General features: G+C 31.6%; 1 protein-coding gene and 1 pseudogene across 2 annotated transcripts in view; one reads left to right on the top strand and one right to left on the bottom strand.

The window, feature by feature from the left end:
• The window catches only part of LOC146443058 (exocyst complex component 4 pseudogene), a 26,045-nt pseudogene extending 13,086 nt beyond the window's left edge, over positions 1–12,959 (top strand). The window contains exon 2 of the transcript XR_014856423.1: positions 12,938–12,959. The product of XR_014856423.1 is annotated as an exocyst complex component 4 pseudogene (transcript). The remainder of the gene's footprint in view (positions 1–12,937) is intronic.
• On the bottom strand, positions 674–20,797 carry LRGUK (leucine rich repeats and guanylate kinase domain containing). Its single transcript, XM_085079900.1, has 8 exons — positions 20,694–20,797; positions 17,235–17,354; positions 17,000–17,096; positions 13,863–13,976; positions 11,716–11,917; positions 8,370–8,477; positions 4,289–4,446; positions 674–760 (listed from the first exon to the last, which is right to left on the bottom strand). Exons 2-8 carry the CDS (start codon positions 17,321–17,323, stop codon positions 674–676), a joined length of 855 nt encoding a protein of 284 aa, XP_084936026.1. The 5' UTR covers positions 17,324–17,354; positions 20,694–20,797.
• Between the last annotated feature and the right edge of the window lie 2,840 nt (positions 20,798–23,637).

The raw sequence follows: 23,637 nt of genomic DNA, 5'->3' as shown, positions 1-23,637 counted from the left end.
TCAAATCTGTAGGACTGAATTTTAAATTTGTAGGACTAAATTTTAAATTTTAAATTTAATATTTAATTTACAAATTTTAAATTTTGAATCTGTAGGACTGAATTTTAAACTTGTAGGACTACATTTCAAATATTTCAATTTAAAATTTTAAATTTATTCTTTAATTTACAAATTCTTAAATTTTAAACTTGTAGGACTAAATTTTAAATATTTAAATTTTAAATTTAATATTTAATTTACAAATTTTAAATTTTGAATCTGTAGGACTGAATTTTAAACTTGTAGGACTACATTTCAAATATTTCAATTTAAAATTTTAAATTTATTCTTTAATTTACAAATTCTTAAATTTTAAACTTGTAGGACTAAATTTTAAATATTTAAATTTTAAATTTAATATTTAATTTACAAATTTTAAATTTTGAATCTGCAGGACAAAATTTGAAATTTGTAGGGCTACATTTTAAATATTTCAATTTTAAATTTTTTCTTTAATTTACAAATTTTACATTTTAAATTTGTAGGACAGAATTTTAAATTTTAAAATTTAAAATTGGCAGAAAGGAAAATTCTCCTTGAGATTCACCAAAAAAAAAAAAAAAAAAATCCTAAAAAGGCATTTTGGATTTCATTGCAAAGGAAATTTTAGGTGGAAAACCCCAAAATTCCCAAATTACATGTGGAATTGCTGGGAATGTTCTCCAGGAATGTTCCAGAACAGAGCCTGACGTGGGTCTTGTCTCTGGAGAGGATTTGTCACCTGGGAAAGAAAAAATATCCAAATTGGAAATGGGAAATGATGGGAAATGGAATCATGAAATGGGAAAATGGAATAATAAAATGGGAAATCATGGGAAATGTAAATTATGAAATGGGAAATCATGGGAAATTTAATTATAAAATGGGAAAATGTAATAATAAAATGTGATATCATGGGAAATGTAAAGTATAAAATGGGAAATCATAGGAAATGTAATAATGAAATATGAAATAATGGGAAAATGTAAATAATAAAATGGGAAATGATGGGAAATGTAAATAATGAAATATGAAATGATGGGAAATGTAATCATGAAATGGGAAATCATAGGAAATGTAATAATAAAATGGGAAAATGTAATAATAAAATGTGATATCATGGGAAATGTAAAGTATAAAATGGGAAATAATGGGAAATGTAATAATAAAATGGGAAATCATGGGAAATGTAATCATGAAATGGGAAAATGTAATAATAAAATGGGAAATGATGGGAAATGTAAATCATAGAATGGGAAAATGTAATAATAAAATGGGAAATCATGGGAAATGTAATAATGAAATATGAAATAATGGGAAAATGTAATCATCAAATGGGAAATGATGGGAAATGTAATCATGAAATGGGAAAATGTAATAATAAAATGTGATATCATGGGAAATGTAAAGTATAAAATGGGAAATCATGGGAAATGTAATAATTCATAAAATGGGAAATGTAATCATAAAATGGGAAATCATGGGAAATGTAATAATAAAATGGGGAAATGTAATAATAAAATGGGAAATCATGGGAAATATTATAAAATGGGAAATGATGGGAAATGTAAATCATGAAATGGGAAACCATGGGAAATGTAATCATAGAATATGAAATCATGGGAAATGTAAATTATAAAATGAGAAAATGTAATTATGAAATGGGAAATCATGGGAAATGTAAATTATAAAATATGAAATCATGGGAAATGTAAATCATGAAATGGGAAAATGTAATCATAAAATGGGAAATCATGGGAAATGTAATCATAAAATGGGAAAATGTAATAATAGAGTGGGAAATCAAGGGAAAATGTAAATCATGAAATGGGAAATCATGGGAAATGTAAATTATAAAATGGGAAAATGTAATTATGAAATGGGAAATCATGGGGAATGTAATAATAAAATGGGGAAATGTAAAATAAAATGGGAAATCATGGGAAATATAAAATGGGAAATGATGGGAAATGTAATAATAAAATGGGAAATGATGGGAAATGTAAATTATAAAATGGGAAATCATGGGAAGTGTAATTATGAAATGGGAAATCATGGGAAATGTAAATTATAAAATATGAAATCATGGGAAATGTAAATTATAAAATATGAAATCATGGGAAATGTAAATCATGAAATGGGAAAATGTAATAATAAAATGGGAAATCATGGGAAATTTAATTATAAAATGGGAAATGATGGGAAATGTAAATTATAAAATGGGAAATGATGGGAAATTTAATTATAAAATGGGAAAATGTAATAATAAAATGGGAAATCATGGGGAGTGTAAATCATAGAATGGGAAAATAATAAAAAAATGGGAAATCATGGGAAATGTAATAATGAAATATGAAATAATGGGAAAATGTAAATCATCAAATGGGAAATGTAATCATGAAATGGGAAATCATGGGAAATGTAATTATAAAATGGGAAATGATGGGAAATGTAATCATAAAATGGGAAAATGTAATAATAAAATGGGAAATCATGGGAAATGTAAATGATGAAATGGGAAAATGTAATAATAAAATATGAAATCATGGGAAATGTAATCATAAAATGGGAAAATGTAATAATAAAATGTGATATCATGGGGAAATGTAAATCATAAAATGGGAGAGTGAATTAATAAAATATGAAATCATGGGAAATGTATATCATAAAATGGGAAAATGTAATCATAAAATATGAAATCATGGGAAAATGTAATAATAAAATGGGAAATCATGGGAAAATGTAAATCACAAGCAACCCTCTGAACTTCCCCCAGCTATTCCCAAGGATTTGGACAATTCCCTGTGATTTGGCAGAGCTGAGAGGTGAAATCCAAAATTGTTCTCTGAGTTTAGCAGCTGTGGAAGGATGAGACAAGGAGGAATGGATCTGAGTGCCAGAGGGCAGGGATGGATGGGATCTTGGGAATTGGGAATTCCTGGCTGGGATGGAATTCCCAGAGAATTCCTGGATTCCCCTGGATCCCTGGGATGGCCAAGGCCAGGTTGGACATTGGGACAGTGGAAGGTGTCCCTGCCCATGGCTGGGGTGACACTGGATGATTTTAAGGTCCTTTCCAACCCAAACCATTCTGGGATTTTGTGAAAAAAGCCAATTTGGAGGTTTCAAGACATGCAAAAGGATTGGAGAGATGATGAATTGGGTTTGGCTCCTTATGGAGAGAATTGCAAAGTGTGATTTCAATTCCAATGCAGTGAATTCATTCAGCTGGTGTGAGTCAGGGTGGGACAGACAGGGGACAGAGGGACTTGGGGACAAGGCATGGAGGGACAGGACACAGGGAATGGCTTCCCACTGCCAGAGGGCAGGGATGGATGGGATCTTGGGAATTAGGAATTCCTGGCTGGGATGGAATTCCCAGAGAAGCTGTGGCTGCCCCTGGATCCCTGGGATGGCCAAGGCCAGTCCTGGAGCAACCTGGGACAGTGAGGGTGACACTGGATGGCTTTGGTGACACTGGATTTAAGGTTCTTCCCACCCCAAACCATTCCAGGATTCTGGGAAACATCACTGGAATGCAAGTTGGGATAAAGAACAGAAGCCAACTTTCTCTGGAGAAAAAAATTTGACTCCAACTCCTGATTTCTACCCAAAATTCCAGGAAATGCTCCTCACCATGGAATCTGATCAGAAACATCCCTGAAATGCAAGTTGGACAACGAACAGAAGTCAACTTTCTCTGGAGAAAGCAAAATTTTACTCCAATTCCTGATTTCCACCCCAACTCCCAGGAAATTCTCCTCACCAAGGAAACTCAGAAACATCCCTGAAATGCAAGTAGGACAAAGAGCAACACTCAACTTTCTCTGGAGAAAGACAAATTTGACTCCAATTCCTCATTTCCACCCCAAATCCCAGGAAATCCTCACCATGGAATCTGGTCAGAAACATCCCTGAAATGCAAGTTGGACAAAGAGCAACACTCAACTTTCTGTGGAGAAAGCAGAGTTTGACTCCAACTCCTGATTTCCACCCCAAAATCCCAGGAAATTCTCACCATGGAATCTGATCAGAATCATCCCTGAAATGGAATTTGGACAACCAACAGAGGTCAACTTTCTCTGGAGAAAGCAAAGTTTGACTCCAACTCCTGATTTCCACCCCAAATCCCAGGAAATCCTCACCATGGAAACTCAGAATCATCCCTGAAACCAAAGTTGGGATAAAGAACAGAAGTCAACTTTCTCTGGAGAAAGCCAAGTTTGACTCCAACTCCTCATTTCCACCCCAACTCCCAGGAAATGCTCACCAAGGACTCTGGAGGAGCTCCCAGCATGTCCAGGGAATCCCTGGGGTGGGATTTGCCGGGAAAACCCACGAAGGCACAGCCGGATGGAGAGCGAGGTTTGCTCAGAGTTCTGCTGCCAGGGAATAATTTTTCCTTTGGGATGAGGTGAGTTCTGGAACCTGCAGGGGTGGGGAAGACAAATGTATTGATAAAATGTATTGATAAAATGTACTGATGACAAAATGTATTGATAAAATGTCTTGACAAAATATTTTGATAAAATGTATTGACAAAATATATATTGATAAAATGTATTGATAAAATGCATTGATGAAATATAGTGATGAAATATATTGATAAAATATATATTGACAAAATGTATTGACAAAATGTATTGATAAAATGTATTGACAAAATATATATTGACAAAATGTATTGATGAAATATATTGATGAAATATATATTGACAAAATATATATTGACAAAAAAATTGACAAAATGTATTGATAAAACATATTGACAAAATATATTGATAAAATATATTGACAAAATATATATTGATAAAATGTATTGACAAAATGTATTGACAAAATATATATTGATAAAATATATATTGATAAAATATATTGATAGAATATATTGATAAAATGTATTGACAAAATATATTGACAAAAAAACATTGACAAAATGTACTGATAAAATGTATTGACAGAATATATTGACAAAATATATATTGACAAAATGTATTGACAAAATGTATTGATGAAATGTATTGATGAAATGTATTGACAAAATATATATTGACAAAATGTATTGACCAAACATATTGACAAAACGTATTGAGAAAATGTATTGACAAAATATATATTGATAAAATGCATTGACAAAATGCATTGACAAAATATATTGATAAAATATATTGACAAAATATATTGGCAAAATATATTGACAGAATATATATTGATGAAATGTATTGATAAAATATATGACAAAATATATTGACAAAATACATTGACAAAATGTATTGACAAAACGTATTGATAAAATATATTGACAAAATGCATTGACAAAGTATATTGATAGCATATATTGATAAAATATATTGACAGAATGTATTGATAAAATGTATTGACAGAATGTATTGACAAAATAATGTATTGATAAAATGTATTGATAAAATGTATTGATAAAATGTATTGATAAAATATATTGATAAAATATATTGACAAAATATATATTGATAAAATGTATTGACAAAATATATATTGATAAAATGCATTGACAAAATATATTGACAAAAAAATTGACAAAATGTATTGATAAAATGTATTGACAAAATATATTGATAAAATATATTGACAAAATATATATTGATAAAATGTATTGACAAAATATATATTGATAAAATGTATTGATAAAATGTATTGATAAAATATATATTGATAAAATATATTGATAGAATATATTGATAAAATGTATTGACAAAATATATTGACAAAAAAACATTGACAAAATGTACTGATAAAATGTATTGACAGAATATATTGACAAAATATATATTGACAAAATGTATTGACAAAATGTATTGATGAAATGTATTGATGAAATGTATTGACAAAATATATATTGATAAAATGTATTGACAAAATGTATTGACAAAATGTATTGACAAAAAAACATTGACAAAACGTATTGAGAAAATGTATTGACAAAATATATATTGATAAAATGTATTGACAAAATGCATTGACAAAATATATTGATAAAATGTATTGGCAAAATGCATTGACAAAATACATTGATAAAATATATTGACAAAATATATTGATAAAATATATTGACAAAATATATTGGCAAAATATATTGACAGAATATATATTGATGAAATGTATTGATAAAATATATGACAAAATATATTGACAAACTACATTGACAAAATGTATTGACAAAACGTATTGATAAAATATATTGATAAAACGTATTGATAAAACATATTGACAAAACGTATTGATAAAACATATTGGCAAAATGTATTGACAAAATGTATTGACAAAATGTATTGACAAAATATATATTGATAAAATGTATTGACAAAATGTACTGACAAAATGTATTGGCAAAATGCATTGATAAAATGCATTGACAAAATGTATTGACAAAAAAATTGACAAAATGTATTGATAAAACATATTGGCAAAATATATTGATAAAATATATATTGATGAAATGTATTGACAAAATATATATTGATAAAATGTATTGATAAAATGTATTGACAAAATATATATTGATAAAATGTATTGATAAAATGTATTGACAAAATATATTGATAAAATGTGTTGACAAAATGTATATTGATAAAATATATTGACAGAATGTATTGATAAAATGCATTGACAAAATATATTGATAAAATATATTGACAAAATATATATTGATAAAATATATTGATAAAATAGATTGATAAAATATATTGACAAAATGTATTGACAAAATATATTGACAAAATATATATTGATAAAGTGTATTGATAAAATGTATTGATAAAATGTATTGACAAAATATATATTGATAAAGTGTATTGATAAAATGTATTGACAAAATACATTGACAAAATGTATTGATAAAATATATTGACAAAATGTATTGACAAGATATATATTGATAAAAATGTATTGACAAAATATATATTGATTAAATGTATTGACAAAATATATATTGATTAAATGTACTGACAAAATGTATTGATAAAATGTATTGACAAAATATCGGCAAAAAGATTCTGGACACAAGCAGGAAGGAAAAATCATTTTCCAGCTCTGGAAGTGTCCAAGGTCAGGTTGGACAGGGCTTGGAGATAGTGGATTTGAGATTATTTCAAATTTTTTCAAATTATTTATTTCAAACTATTTATTTCAAATTATTTCAGATTATTATTTCAAATTATTTCAAACTATTTATTTCAAATTATTTCAGATTATTTCAAACTATTTCAAACTATTTCAAATTATTTCAGATTATTTCAAACTATTTCAAGCTATTTACTTTTTTCCCAACCAACAGGAATTTTCTGCCTTGCAGAGCAGCTCCTGGAGGATTTTTCAGCATTTACAGATTCTAACTCTTTTCCCAACAAACAGGAATTTCCTGCATTGCAGAGCAGCTCACAGAGGTTTTTTCACCATTTCCAAATTTACTCTTTTCCCAACAAACAGGAATTTCCTGCATTGCAGAGCAGCTCCTGGAGGTTTCACCATTTCCAGATTTACTCTTTTCCCAATAAACAGGAATTTCCTGCTTTGCAGAGCAGCTCACAGAGGTATTTTTCAGCATTTATAGATTTACTCTTTTCCCAATAAACAGGAATTTCCTGGAGGTTTCAGGTCTCCCAGGTTTTCAGCATTTCCAGATTTACTCTTTTCCCAATAAACAGGAATTTCCTGCATTGCAGAGCAGCGCCTGGAGGATTTTTCACCGTTTCCAGATTTACTCTTTTCCCAATATTTACTCTTTTCCCAACAAACAGGAATTTCCTGCATTGCAGAGCAGCTCCTGGAGGTTTCACCATTTCCAGATTCCAACCCTTTTCCCAATAAACAGGAATATCCTGGAGGTTTCAGGTCTCCCAGGTCTTCACCATTTCCAGATTTACTCTTTTCCCAACATTTACTCTTTTCCCAATAAACAGGAATTTCCTGCATTGCAGAACAGCTCAAGAAGGTTTTCACCATTTCCAGATTTACTCTTTTCCCAATATTTACTCTTTTCCCAATAAACAGGAATTTTCTGCTTTACAGAGCAGCTCCTGGAGGATTTTTCACCATTTCCAGATTTACTCTTTTCCCAACAAACAGGAATTTCCTGCATTGCAGAACAGCTCAAGAAGGTTTTCAGCATTTCCAGATTTACTCTTTTCCCAATAACCAGGAATTTCCTGCTTGCAGAGCAGCCCCTGGAGGTTTTTTCAGCATTTCCAGATTTACTCTTTTCCCAACAAACAGGAATTTCCTGCCTTGCAGAGCAGCTCATGGAGGATTTTTCAGCATTTCCAGATTTACTCTTTTCCCAGCAAACAGGAATTTCCACTTCCCAGGCACTCTACCTGTCCCACTCTTGGTGTCCTCCAGGTTGTCACAAGCTCCAGGTGGCTCCAAACCCAGCAGGAGTTTAATGAGGACAATCAGCTCACTGAATGCTTCCTCCAGGTCATCTGGGATGGAGAAATTCATTGGAAATAATTGGAAATAATAGGAATTAATTGGAATTAATTGGAATTAATTGGAATTGGTGGAGAGACAAGAGATGGGATGAAAACCAACCTTTGCAAAGACACAAGTCACAGCAGTTTGAGACAGAAATAATTTAATATATTGTGTTTTAACCATAGAAACAATTGAATGTATTGTGTTTGATCCATGGAAATAATTTAATGTATTGTGTTTGATCCATATAAATAATTTAATATATTGTGTTTTATCCATAGAAATAATTTAATGTATTGTTTTATCCATAGAAATAATTTAATGTGTTATGTTTTATCCATAGAAATAATTGAATTCTGTTTCATCCATAGAAATAATTGAATTCTGTTTTCTCCATAGAAATAATTGAATTCTGTTTTCTCCATAGAAATAATTGAATTCTGTTTCATCCACCTCATCTCTTGGGGAGAAAAACCTTCACCTCCATCAACAGCACATGGAGAGGAATTTGCCCTGAAATTCAGAACCACCAGGGTGATGCTAAAGGGAATATTTTAATGGAAATATCTTCCTTCAAGGAGTTCATCACTCTGGATTTCCATACATTGAGAAGGTTGGAAAAAAAGGTGAAATTCAGCTCAGCTTCTGAGCAAAACTGGATGTTTTCCTGTTGGATTATTTCTTCAAAACCATATTTAAATTCCAGGCTCAGATTTACCAAATTTGCAATATTTGTGAATATTTGTAAATATTTGTAAATATTTGTAAATAAATATTCCATTTAGTGTGACGAAGCCCCAAAATCAGCTCTACAAAATCCCATGAGAACAAACTAGGGAAAGATTCTCCTCCAGCACCTGCTGTCCTCAATTCCTAATTATCCCAACCTATTATCCCCAATTATCAATCCCTAATCATACCCAATTATCAATTCCTAATCATCCCAAGATATTATCCCTAATTATCAATCCCTAATTATACCCAATTATCAATTCCTAATCATCCCAAGCTATTATCCCCAATTATCAATTCCTAATCATCCCAAACTCTTATTCCCAATTATCAATTCCTAATTATCCCAAATTATCAATCCCTAATCATCCCAATTATCAATCCCTAATCATCCCAAGATATTATCCCCAATTATCAATTCCTAATCATTCCAACCTATTATCCCCAATTATCAATTCCCAATCATCCCCAATTATCAATTCCTAATCATCCCAAGCTCTTATCCCCAATTATCAATTCCTAATTATCCCCAATTATCAATTCCTAATTATCCCCAATTATCAATTCCTAATTATCCCAAACTCTAATCCCCAATTATCAATTCCTAATCATCCTGAGCTATTATCCCCAATTATCAATCCCTAATCATCCCCAATTACCAATTCCTAATCATCCCCAATTATCAATCCCTACTTATCCCCAATTATCAATCCCTAATCGTCCCAAGGCATTATCCCCAATTATCAATTCCCAATCATCCCCAATTATCAATCCCTAATTAAATCATCCCCAATTATCAATTCCTAATCATCCCCAATTATCAATCCCTAATCATCCCAAACTCTTATCCCCAATTCCTAATCATCCCAAACTCTTATCCCCAATTATCAATTCCTAATCATCCCAAACTCTTATCCCCAATTATCACTCCCTAATTATCACCCCAATTAACTCACCGGTGTTGATAACTCCATGGAAATATCCCGGACAATCCCGATTTATTTCCAGGTAAGTCTCCACCCTGCTCAGTGCCTCCTTAATCTCTGCCCTGCTGAACCTAATCACCCCAATTATCAATCCCTAATTATCCCAAACTCTTATCCCCAATTCCTAATCATCCCGACCTATCATCCCTAATTATCAATTCCTAATCATCCCCAATTATCAATTCCTAATCATCCCCAATTATCAATCCCTATTTATCCCCAATTATCAATTCCTAATTATCCCAAACTCTAATCCCCAATTATCAATTCCTAATCATCCCGAACTCTTATCCCCAATTACCAATTCCTAATTATCCTTAATTATCAATTCCTAATTATCCCAAGCTCTTATCCCCAATTCCTAATCATCCCAACCTATCATCCCCAATTACCAATTCCTAATCATCCCCAATTATCAATTCCTAATTAAATCACCCCCAAGTATCAATCCCTACTTATCCCCAATTATCAATCCCTAATTAAATCATCCTCAATTATCAATCCCTAATAATCCCCAATTATCAATCCCTAATCATCCCCAATTATCAATCCCTAATCATCCCCAGTTCTTGTCCCCAGTTCCTAATCATCCCAAACTCTTATCCCCCATTATCACTCCCTAATCACCCCAATTATCAATCCCTAATTATCACCCCAATTAACTCACCGGTGTTGATAACTCCATGGAAATATCCCGGACACTCCCGATTTATTTCCAGGTAACTCTCCACCCTGCTCAGCGCCTCCTTAATCTCTGCCCTGCTGAACCTAATCACCCCAATTATCAATCCCTAATTATCCCAAACTCTTATCCCCAATTCCTAATCATCCCAACCTATCATCCCTAATTATCAATTCCTAATCATCCCAAGCTCTTATCCCCAATTACCAATTCCTAATTATCCCAAATTATCAATTCCTAATTATCCCAAACTCTAATCCCCAATTATCAATTCCTAATCATCCCGAACTCTTATCCCCAATTACCAATTCCTAATTATCCTTAATTATCAATTCCTAATTAAATCACCTCCAAGTATCAATCCCTAATCCTCCCTAATCCTCCCCAATTATCAATTGCTAATCCTCCCCAATTATCAATTGCTAATCCTCCCAAAATATCATCCCTAATTTTCAATTCCTAATCCCCCCCAATTATCACTCCCTAATCACCTCCAATTACCAATCCCTAATCATCCCCAGTTATCAATTCCTAATCATCCCAAGTTCTTATCCCCAATTATCAATTCCTAATCATCCCCAATTAATTATCACTCCCTAATTATCACCCCAATTAACTCACCGGTGTTGATAACTCCATGGAAATACCCCGGACACTCCCGATTGATTTCCAGGTAACTCTCCACCCTGCTGAGCGCCTCGCTGATCTCTGCCCTGCTGAACCTAATCACCCCAATTACCAATCCCTAATCCTCCCCAGTTATCAATTCCTAATCACCCCCAATTACCAATCCCTAATCATCCCCAATTAATTATCACTCCCTAATTATCATCCCAATTAACTCACCGGTGTTGATAACAGCATGGAAATACCCCGGACAATCCCGATTTATTTCCAGGTAACTCTCCACCCTGCTGAGCGCCTCGCTGATCTCTGCCCTGCTGAACACTCCTGACCTCCGCAGGGATTCCTCGTAATTCCATCTGTCCTTCGGCACCAGCAGGATGTACTTGGGCTGGAAATAGGTGTTCTTCAGGCTCAGCACGCCCTGGGAATCAGCAGAAAATGGGGGTTTTATCCCAAAAATGAGGGTTTGTTGAAGTTGAAAATGAAGCAGAAAATCTGATTTTTTTATCCCAAAAATGAGTGTTTGTTGAAGTTGAAAATGAAGCAGAAAATCTGATTTTTTTTATCCCAAAAATGAGGGTTTGTTGAAGTTGAAAATGAAGCAGAAAATCCGATTTTTTCGTCTCAAAACCTAGAAGTTCCCAGAATAACCTAGAAATTCCCAGAAAAAACCTAGAAATTCTCAGGATAACCCAGAAATTCCCAGAAGAACCCCGAAATTCCTAGAATAACCCAGAATTTCCCAGAAGAACTCAGAAATTCCCAGAAGAACTCAGAAATTCCCAAAATAACCCAGAAATTCCTAGAATAACCTAGAAATTCCCAGAAGAATCCAGAAATACCAAGATTAACATAGAAATTCCCAGAAGAATCCAGAAATACCAAGATTAACATAGAAATTCCCATAAGAACCCAGAAATTCCCAGAAGAATCCAGAAATTCCCAGAATAATCCAGAAATTCCCAGAAATTTCCAGAAATTTCCAGAATAATCCAGAAATTCCCAGAAGAACTCAGAAATTCCCAGAAAAACCCAGAAATTCCCAAAATAATCCAGAAATTCCCAGAATAACTCAGAAATTCCCAGAATGAATAACCTAGAAATTCCCAGGATAACCCAGAAATTCCTAGAATAACCTAGAAATTCCCAGAAAAATCGAGAAATTCCCAGAAAAACTCAGAAATTCCTGGAATAACCCAGAAATTCCCAGAACTCAGAAATTCCCAAAATAATTCAGAAATTCCCAGAAAAACCTAGAAATTGCCAGAAAACTCCAGAACTTCCCAGGAAAACCCCGAAATTCCCAGGAAACCCCAGAAATCCAATTAATTATTTATTCATTCATCATTAATTTCATCTGATAATTTGATTTCATTTTGCTTTTCTTTCAAGGAATTATTTGATGTCTTCAAACCTTGGGAAGACAGAGAAAAAAACTCATTTTGGGGTTTTTTTTTGGTTTTTTAGGGGGTTTTTTTGGTGTTTGTTCGGTTTTCAGTTGGTTGGTTGGTTTTTTGGGATTTTTAATTGGTTTTTTGGGTTTTTTAATTGTTTTTCTTGGTTTTTATTGGATTTTAGGGTTTTAATATTGTTTTTTGGTGTTTTTTTAATTGGTTTTTTGGTTTGATTTTTTTTTGTTTTGGGGGTTTTCTATTGGTTTTTTGGGGTTTTTATTGGTTTTTTGGGGGATTTTATTGTTTTTTGGGGTTTTTTTTATTTTTGGGGGGTTTTTTTGGGTTTTATTTATTTTTGGGTTTTTAATTGGTGTTTTGGGGTTTTTTTAATTGTTTTTTTGGGGTTTTTAATTGGTTTTTGGGTTTCTTATTGGTTTCTGGGGTTTTTTATTGGTTTTTTGGGGTTTTTATTGGTTTTTGGGGGGATTTTATTGTTTTTTGGGGTTTTTTTGTTTTTGGGGGTTTTTTGGGGGGTTTTATTGGATTTTTGGGGTTTTTATTGGTGTTTTGGGTTTTTTTATTGGTTTTTGGGGTTTTTTATCAGGTTTTTTATTGGTTTTTGGGGGTTTTTTTGGTTTTTTGGTTTTTTTTTTTTTTTGGTTTGTTCATTTTTTGGTTGGTTGGTTGGTTTTATGGGGTTTTTAAATTTTTGGGGTTTTTTTGTTGTTGTTGTTTTTTTGGGGTTTTTTTTTGGTTTTGGGATTTTTTTTTTGTTTGTTTTTCGTTTTTTTTAATTGTATTTTTGGGGGTTTTTTTAATGTTTTTTGGGTTTTTTTTATCATTCCCTGAGGCTGTTCCCTCTCCCCCTGTCCCAAATCCCATGGGAAAGTCCCAAATCCCATGGAAAAGTCCCAAATCCCATGGAAAAGTCCCAAATCCCATGGGATAAAATCCCATCCAGCTGTTGCTCACCTCAATTTCCAGGTGCACACAGCTGGCCAGCCCTGCCCTGGCGATGGATTCCACTGTGGCTCTGGCCAGCCCATAGCTCTGCTCACTGTATTTATAGGTCAGCAGGAATTGCCCCTGAAATTCACAATAAAAATGGTGAAAAATTGAAAATTTTCATGGAAATATATTCATTAAATGAGTTAATCACTACCAGTGGTCACTGTATTGATAGGTGAGCAGGAATTTGCCCTGAAATTCAGAATAAAAATGGTGAAAAATGGAATATTTTCATGGAAATATATTCATTAAATGAGTTAATCACTACCAGTGGTAATACAGTGCTCACTGTACTGATAGGTCAGCAGGAATTTGCCCTGAAATTCAGGATAAAAATGGTGAGAAATTGAATATTTTCATGGAAATATATGCATTAAACCAGTGCTCACTGTATTGATAGGTCAGCAGGAACTTGTCCTGAAATTCAGAATAAAAAGAGAATTTTTTCATGGAAATATCCTCCTTAAAACAGTGGTCATTATATTTATAGGTTATCAGGAATTTGCCCTGAAATTCAGAATAAAAATGGTGAAAAATTGAATATTTTCATGGAAATATGTTCATTAAACCAGTGCTCACTGTATTGATAGGTTAACAGGAATTTCCCCTGAAATTCAGAATAAAAACGGAATATTTGCATGGAAATATATTCACTAAAACAGTGCTCACTGTACTGATAGGTCAGCAGGAATTTGCCCTGAAATTCAGAATAAAAATGGTGATAAATTAAATATTTTAATGGAAATATATTCGTTAAATGAGTTAGTCACTACCAGTGGTCACTGTATTGATAGGTTAGCAGGAATTTCCCCTGAAATTCAGGATAAAAATGTGATAAATTGAATATTTTCATGGAAATATATTCATTAAATGAGTTAATCACTACCAGTGGTCACTGTACTGATAGGTCAGCAGGAATTTCCCCTGAAATTCAGAATAAAAATGGTGAAAAATTGAATATTTTCATGGAAATATATTCATTAATACAGTGCTCACTGTACTGATAGGTCAGCAGGAATTTCCCCTGAAATTCAGAATAAAAATGGTGAAAAATTAAATATTTTAATGGAAATATATTCGTTAAGTTAGTTAATCACTACCAGTGCTCACTGTATTGATAGGTTAGCAGGAATTTGCCCTGAAATTCAGAATAAAAATGATGTTAAATGGAATATTTTAATGGAAATATCTTCATTAAATGAGTTAATCACTACCAGTGGTCACTGGATTGATAGGTTAGCAGGAATTTGCCCTGAAATTCAGAATAAAAATGATGATAAATTGAATATTTTCATGGAAATGTCTTCGTTAAAAATCTACAAAAATCTGTAAAAAATCTACCAAAAAAATCTACAAAAATCTGGGAAAAAATCTACAAAAAATCTACAAAAATCTACAAAAAAATCTACAAAAATCTGCAAAAATCTACAAAAAAATCTACAAAACTCTGCAAAAAAATCTACAAAAATCTACAAAAATCTGCAAAAAACCTACCCAAAAAATCTACAAAAACCTGTAAAAATCTACAAAAAAATCTACAAAAATCTACCAAAAAATCTACAAAAATTCTACAAAAATCTGCAAAAAATCTACAAAAATCTGCAAAAAATCTACAAAAATCTACAAAAATCTGCAAAAAAACTACAAAAATCTACAAAAAACTACCAAAAAATTACCAAAAAAATCTACTAAAATCTGCCAAAAACCTACCAAAAATCTGCAAAAAAATCTACAAAAAATCTGCAAAAAATCTACAAAAATCTGCAAAAAAATCTACCAAAAAAATCTACAAAAAATCTACAAAAAATCTGCAAAAAATCTGCAAAAATTCTGCAGAAAGAGCAGAAATCCTTCAGAGAATTCTCACTCCTTTAGGGGGGAATTTTAGCTAAATTTCCAAGGAATTCCCTGCAGGGATGTTGGAAAATGTGAAATTTTCCAAATGATCATTTTGCCCATTTGCTGGTTCTGTAAATTCAATTTCAGGAGGAAAATCAGCAGAAATTAATAAGAAATTTGTGGTTTCTGACTGTGAACCTCAACAAGATAAACAATAAACATTCACAGGCAGAAATTGATAAAAAATTAAAACTGTAAAATTAAATATATAATTTATATAATTATTATAATTTATATAATTCATGTAATTAATATAATTAACATAATTAATATAATTTATATAATTTGTATAATTTATATAATTTAAATGATTTATATAATTTATATAATTCATAGAATTCATATTATTCCTATAATATAATTGATATAATTTACATAATTCATATAATTTATATAATTTATATAATTTATATGATTTATATGATTAATATAATTAATGTAATTTATGCAATTCATAGAATTTATATAATTCGTAGAATTCATAGAATTCATAGAATTTATGTAATTTATGTAATTATTATAATTTATAGAATTCATAGAATTCATATGAATTATAAAATTTATAGAATTCATAGAATTCATATCATTTACATAATTAATATAATTAATATAATTTATGTAATTAATATAATTTATTAAAATTCATATAATTTCTATCATTTCTATAATTCATAAAATTCATATAATTCATATCATTTATATAAATTATGTCATTCATGTAATTTATATAATTCATAGAATTCATATAATTTCTATAATTTCTATAATTCATATGATTTATATGATTTATATAATTTATAAATGTCTATAATTCATATAATCTGTATGATTTATATAATTCATAGAATTTCTATAATTTCTATAATTTCTATAATTGATATAATTTATATAATTGATATAATCCATATAATTCATATCATTTACATAAATTATGTCATTCATGTAATTTATATAATTCATAGAATTCATAGAATTTATAGAATTTATAGAATTTATATAATTCATATAATTTCTATCATTTCTATCATTTCGATCATTTCTAAAATTTCTATCATTTCTAAAATTTCTATCATTTCTATAATTGATATAATTTCTATAATTCCTATAATTCCTATAATTTCCAGAATGAAAACGATCAAATCTGCACTAAATCCAGCTGAACAGAGGGTTTGCAGCTCCAAGAACAGGAATTCACAACTCACTTCTTCCACCATTTGCTCAAATTCCTCTGCAGAAATGAAATAATAATCGATTTGATTTTCTTCCCCAAAGTAAGGTGCTCTGGTGGTGTGGCAGGGCCTGGGAAAAAAAATGGGAAAATTAAAATATAATTATATTTTTAATCCCTGCAGCAGGAAAAACAGAGAAAAAAAAATAAAATTTAATAATAATAATTTCCAAACGCCAGTTTTTTTAAGCTCTGAGAGAAAAACTCACCCAAATCTGAAATATTTCTTGAATTTCCTGCAGAGTTTGAAGGAAAGTTCTCTTTTCCCACAGGCCAGAGGGCCGAGCAGCACCAGCATGGGGTAGGGAAGCTCAGCGCCGGGGAGAGTGCTGGGAAATGGGGAAAATCAAAATATTCCGTGAAAAAATCAAAATATTCAGTGAAAAAATCAAAATGTTCAGTGAAAAAATCAAAATGTTCAGTGAAAAAATCAAAATATTCAGTGAAAAAAGCAAAATGTTCAGTGAAAAAATCAAAATGTTCAGTGAAAAAATCAAAATATTCGGCAAAAATTGAAAATATTCAGTGAAAAAAGAAAAATGTTCAGTGAAAAAACTGAAAATATTCAGTGAAAAAATGAAAATATTCAGTGAAAAAATGAAAATATTCGGCAAAAAATGAAAATATTCCGTGAAAAAATCAAAATGTTCAGTGAAAAAATCAAAATATTCCGTGAAAAAATCAAAATATTCAGTGAAAACAAAATGTTCAGTGAAAAAATCAAAATATTCGGAAAAAAATTAAAATATTCGGGAAAAAAATTAAAATATTCAGTGAAAAAATCAAAATATTCGGCAAAAAAATGAAAATATTCAGCAAAAAATCAAAATATTCGGCAAAAAAATCAAAATATTCGCAAAAAATCAAAATATTCAGCGAAAAAATAAAAATATTCAGTGAAAATGAAAATATTCAGTGAAAAAAGCAAAATATTCAGCAAAAAATCAAAATGTTCAGTGAAAAAATCAAAATATTTGGCAAAAAAATTAAAATATTCAGTGAAAAAAGCAAAATGTTCAGTGAAAAAATGAAAATATTCAGTGAAAAAAGCAAAATGTTCAGTGAAAAGAGCAAAATATTCGGCAAAAAAAATGAAAATATTCAGTGAAAAAATCAAAATATTTGGCGAAAAAATGAAAATATTCAGCAAAAAAAAAATGTTCAGTGAAAAAATGAAAATGTTCAGTGAAAAAAATCAAAATGTTCAGTGAGAAAATCAAAATGTTCCGTGAGAAAATCAAAATATTCCGTGAAAAAATGAAAATATTCAGTGAAAAAATCAAAATATTCAGTGAAAAAATGAAAATGTTCAGTGAAAAAATCAAAATATTCAGTGAAAAAAGCAAAATGTTCAGTGAAAAAATCAAAATGTTCAGTGAAAAAATCAAAATGTTCAGTGAAAAAATCAAAATATTCGGAAAAAAAAGCAAAATGTTCAGTGAAAAAAATAAAAATGTTCAGTGAAAAAATAAAAATATTCGGCAAAAAAATGAAAATATTCAGTGAAAAAAGCAAAATATTCAGTGAAAAAAAGCAAAATATTCAGTGAAAAAAGCAAAATATTCGGCAAAAATTGAAAATATTCAGTGAAAAAATCAAAATATTCGGCAAAAAAAGCAAAATGTTCAGTGAAAAAATCAAAATGTTCAATGGAAAACTCAAAATGTTCAGTGAAAAAATCAAAATATTCAGTGAAAAAAATCAAAATATTCAGTGAAAAAATGAAAATATTCAGTGAAAAAATCAAAATATTCAGTGAAAAAATCAAAATATTCGGCAAAAAATGAAAATATTCAGTGAAAAAATGAAAATATTCAGTGAAAAAAGCAAAATATTCAGTGAAAAAAGCAAAATATTGAGCAAAAAAATGAAAATATTGAGGGGAAAAAAAAGCAAAATATTCAGCGAAAAAAGTGTTAAATCGCCTAAAAAAACCCAAAATATTCAGCAAAAAAATCAAAATATTCGGCGAAAAAATCAAAACATTCAGCAAAAAAATCAAAATATTCAGCGAAAAAATCAAAATATTCAGTAAAAAAATCAAAATATTCGGCGAAAAAATCAAAACATTCAGCAAAAAAAATCAAAATATTCAGCAAAAACCCAAAATATTCAGCAAAAAACCAAATTTTCAATAAAACCCCTATAATTTATTATACAGAATTATTATTATTATTATAAAATAATTAATATATATACATTATAATGTATAATATATAATATAATTATTATATTATATTTGTATTTATAATTATATTATCTATATTATATAGAATTATATTATATAGAATTATTCTATGATTTCTAGAAATAGAAATAGTGAAATAGAAATAGAAATAATGAAATAGAAATAGTGAAATAGAGAAATAGAAATAGAGATAGTGAAATAGGAATAGAAATAGAGAAATAAATAGAAATAGAGAAATAGTGAAATAGAAATTGAAATGGTGAAATAGAAATAAAGAAATAGAAATAGAAATAGTGAAATAGAAATAGAAATAGAGAAATAGAAATAGAAATAGAAATGGAAATAGAAATAGAGAAATAGGAATAGAAATAGTGAAATAGAAATGGTGAAATAGGAATAGAAATAGAAATAGAGAAATAGAAATAGAAATAGAGAAATAGAAATAGAAATAGAGAAATTGTGAAATAGAAATAGAAATGGTGAAATAGAAATAGAGAAATAGTGAAATAGGAATTGAAATAGAAATAGAAATGGAGAAATAGAAATGGAGAAATAAAGAATTAGAAATAGGAATAGTGAAATAGAAATAGAAATAGAGAAATTGTGAAATAGAAATAGAAATGGTGAAATAGAAATAGTGAAATAGAAATGGTGAAATAGAAATAAAGAATTAGAAATAGAAATAGTGAAATAGAAATAGAAATAGAAATAGAAATGGAAATAGAAATAGAGAAATAGAAATAGTGAAATAGAAATAGAGAAATAGGAATAGAAATGGTGAAATAGAAATGGTGAAATAGAGAAATAGAAATAGTGAAACAGAAATTGAAATAGGAAAATAGAAATAGTGAAATAGAAATGGTGAAATAGAAATAAAGAATTAGAAATAGAAATAGAGAAATAGAAATAGAAATAGAGAAATAGAAATAGTGAAATAGAAATAGAGAAATAGGAATAGAAATAGTGAAATAGAAATGGTGAGGTAGAAATAGTGAAATAGTGAAATAGAAATAGCGAAATAGAGAAATAGAAATAGAGAAATAGAAATGGTGAAATAGAAATAGTGAAATAGAAATAGAGAAATAGTGAAATAGGAATCGAAATAGAAATAGAAATGGAGAAATAGAAATAGAAATGGTGAAATAGAAATAGAAATAGAAATAGAAATAGAAATAGAAATAGAGAAATAGTGAAATAGGAATTGAAATAGAAATAGAAATAGAGAAATAGAAATGGTGAAATAGAAATAGAAATGGTGAAATAGAAATAGAAATAGAAATAGAAATAGAAATGGAGAAATAGAAATAATAGAAATAGAAATAGAAATAGAAATAGAAATAGAAATAGAAATAGAAATGGAGAAATAGAAATAGAAGTAGTGAAACAGAAATGGAAATAGAAACAGTGAAATAAACAGAAATAGGAACAGAAATAGAGAACTAGAAGCAGGAGCAGAAGGCATGAGCAGCTCTGCTCTCACCTGCTCAGCACTCTCTGCGGCTGTCTGAGGTTGGCTAACAGGTGAGTTCTGTGATCCTGAGCGGCTAGCACTGCGGCTGGGGGAGAGCACGAGTTCACTGCCAGCACCTGGCAAAGGAATCCACAGGTGGGGGGAAAGGAAAGGGGAAATGATGGAATTGTTCCCAAAACGCCTGGTGGATCAGTGGGAATAAGGAAGTTTTGGTGTCTGTAGGGTCAGGGTTTGGGATGGGTTTGGCTGGGAGGATCCCATTTGTTCAGAGCAATCACCTGTGCAAAGAAATTCCCACAGTTTGGGGGGGAAAGGAAAGGGGAAATGATGGAATTGTTCCCAAAATGCCTGGTGGATCAGCGGGAATAAGGAGATTTTGGTGTGTGTAGGGTCAGGGTTTGAGGTGGGCTTGTTTTCAGAATTTTTTCAGATGGTTTGATGGATTGGAAGGAATTTCTGCAGGAGGATCCCATTTGTTCAGAGCAATTCCCACATTTTGGGGGGAAAAGAGAAATGATGGAATTGTTCCCAGCTGAAAAATGTTTGGTGGATTACTGGGAATAATGAGGATTTTGTGTCTGCATCAGCAGGAATAATGAGATTTTTGTGTCTGTAGGGTCAGGGTTTGAGCTGGGCTTGGCTGGGAAAAGGAATCTTTTCCAAGGATTGAAGATGGTTTGATGGATTGGAAGGAACTTCTGCAGGAGGATCCCATTTGTGCAAAGCAATTCCCACATTTTGGGGAGGAAGTGATGGAATTGTTCCCAAAATGCTTGGTGGATCAGCAGGAATAAGGAGGTTTTGGTGTCTGTAGGGTCAGGGTTTGGGATGGGTATGGCTGGAAAAAGGAAGAAGGAATCTTTTCCGAGGATTGAAGATGGTTTGATGGATTGGAAGGAACTTCTGCAGGAGGATCCCATTTGTTCATAGGAATTCTCACAGTTCAGGGGGAAAAAGGAAAGGAGAAATGATGGAATTGTTCCCAAAAGATTTGGTGGATCAGTGGGAATAACAAGGTTTTGTGTCTGTGAGGGTTAGGGATTGTGCTGGGCTTGTTTTCAGAATTTTTTGAGATGGTTTGATGGATTGGAAGGAATTTCTGCAGGAGGATCCCATTTGTTCACTGCCAGCACCTGCAAGGGGAATTCCACAGTTCAGGGGGAAAAAGGAAAGGGGAAATGATGGAATTGTTCCTAAAATGCCTGGTGGATCAGCAGGAATAATGAGGTTTGGTGTCTGTAGGGTCAGGGTTTGGGATGGGCTTGGCTGGAAAAAGGAATCTTTTCAGAGGACTGAAGATGGTTTGATGGATTGGAAGGAATTTCTGCAGGAGGATCCCACTTGTGCAAAGCAATTCCCACATTTTGAGGAGGAAGTGATGGAATTGTTCCCAAAACGCTTGGTGGATCATTGGGAATAATGAGATTTTGTGTCTGTAGGGTCAGGGATTGAGCTGGGCTTGGCTGGAAGAAGGAAAAAGGAATCTTTTCTGAGGATTGAAGATGGTTTGATGGATTGGAAGGAACTTCTTGAAAGCTCTACTTCCCACCAATAAGTTGTGTATTTTTGGGTTATTAATGCTACACACTCAGAAATAAGTTAAAAACTCCTGAGGCGATTCCAGTTGAATTCCAGGCAATTCCAGTTGAATTCCAGGCAATTCCAGTTGGACAGAAAATATAAAAAAATATAAAAAAATATAAAATTGTCACAGTGTGACTGTTCAGCCCTTGAAATAATCAATAGTTTGGGTGGGATTTGGGACATCCTGGGACAGAGGGAGGTGACACTGGCTGGGCTTTGCTGTCCTTTCAACCCAAACCATTCCAGATTCCAGGACAATCTCCCCAGGGAATGGTGGATTCCCCAAGGTTGGGATGTGGCAGAGCAGTTGACATCATGTTTTCCCAAAAAAAAGTTGGACCAGATGATCCATGAGGTTCTTTCCAGCCTGGAATTCTATGGTTCTGTGACATTCCATGGCTCTGTGACATTCCATGGCACACCACCACAACCACCACACCACCACTGGAATTCCATGGCTCTGTGACATTCCATGGCTCTGTGACATTCCAGACTGGAATTCCATGGCTCTGTGACATTCCATGGCTCTGTGACATTCCATGGCTCTGTGACATTCCACACCTCTATCTACATGTGAAATTGTTCTGCTTTAAAGCAGAATATTCAACATTCAGAATTCACCCTCCTCACCTGTGTGCTCAGGATAGAGAGAGCACTGAACCAAAAAAACCCAAAATTTATAGAGATAAAGCTGGGAAGGATGAATTTCCTGAAAGGATAATTCCCTGGAATGCAGCAGTTCCAAAATTTATACAGATAAAACTGGGAGTGATGGATTTCCTGAAAGGATCATTTGAAAGGATCATTTAAACACAGCAGTTCCAAATTTATCCAGATAAAGCTGGCAGGGATGAATTTCCTGAAAGGATCACTTGGAAAGGATAATACCCTGAAATTCAGCAGTTCCAAAATTTATACAGATAAAGCTGGCAGGGATGAATTTCCTGAAAGGATCACTTGGAAAGGAAAATTCCCTGAAATTCAGCAGTTCCAAAATTTATAGAGATAAAGCTGGGAGGGATGAATTTCCTGAAAGGATCACTTGGAAAGGATCATTCCCTGAAATACAGCAGTTCCAAAATTTATCCAGATAAAGCTGGAAGTGATGGATTTCCTGACAGGATCATTCCCTGGAATACAGCAGTTCCAAAATTTATAGAGATAAAGCTGGCAGGGATGAATTTCCTGAAAGGATCATTCCCTGGAATACAGCAGTTCCAAAATTTATAGAGATAAAGCTGTTATTTCCTGAAAGGATCATTCCCTGGAATACAGCAGTTCCAAAATTTATACAGATAAAGCTGGGAGTGATGAATTTCCTGAAAGGATCATTCCCTGGAATTCAGCAGTTCCAAAATTTATCCATGTA

This window comes from Lichenostomus cassidix, chromosome 1Aa, assembly GCF_008360975.1.
Source record: "Lichenostomus cassidix isolate B80296 chromosome 1Aa, HeHo_3.0, whole genome shotgun sequence".
NCBI lineage: Eukaryota > Metazoa > Chordata > Aves > Passeriformes > Meliphagidae > Lichenostomus > Lichenostomus cassidix.
Note: the sequence above shows the minus strand (reverse complement) of the source record. Positions and strands in the feature narration are given on the sequence as shown.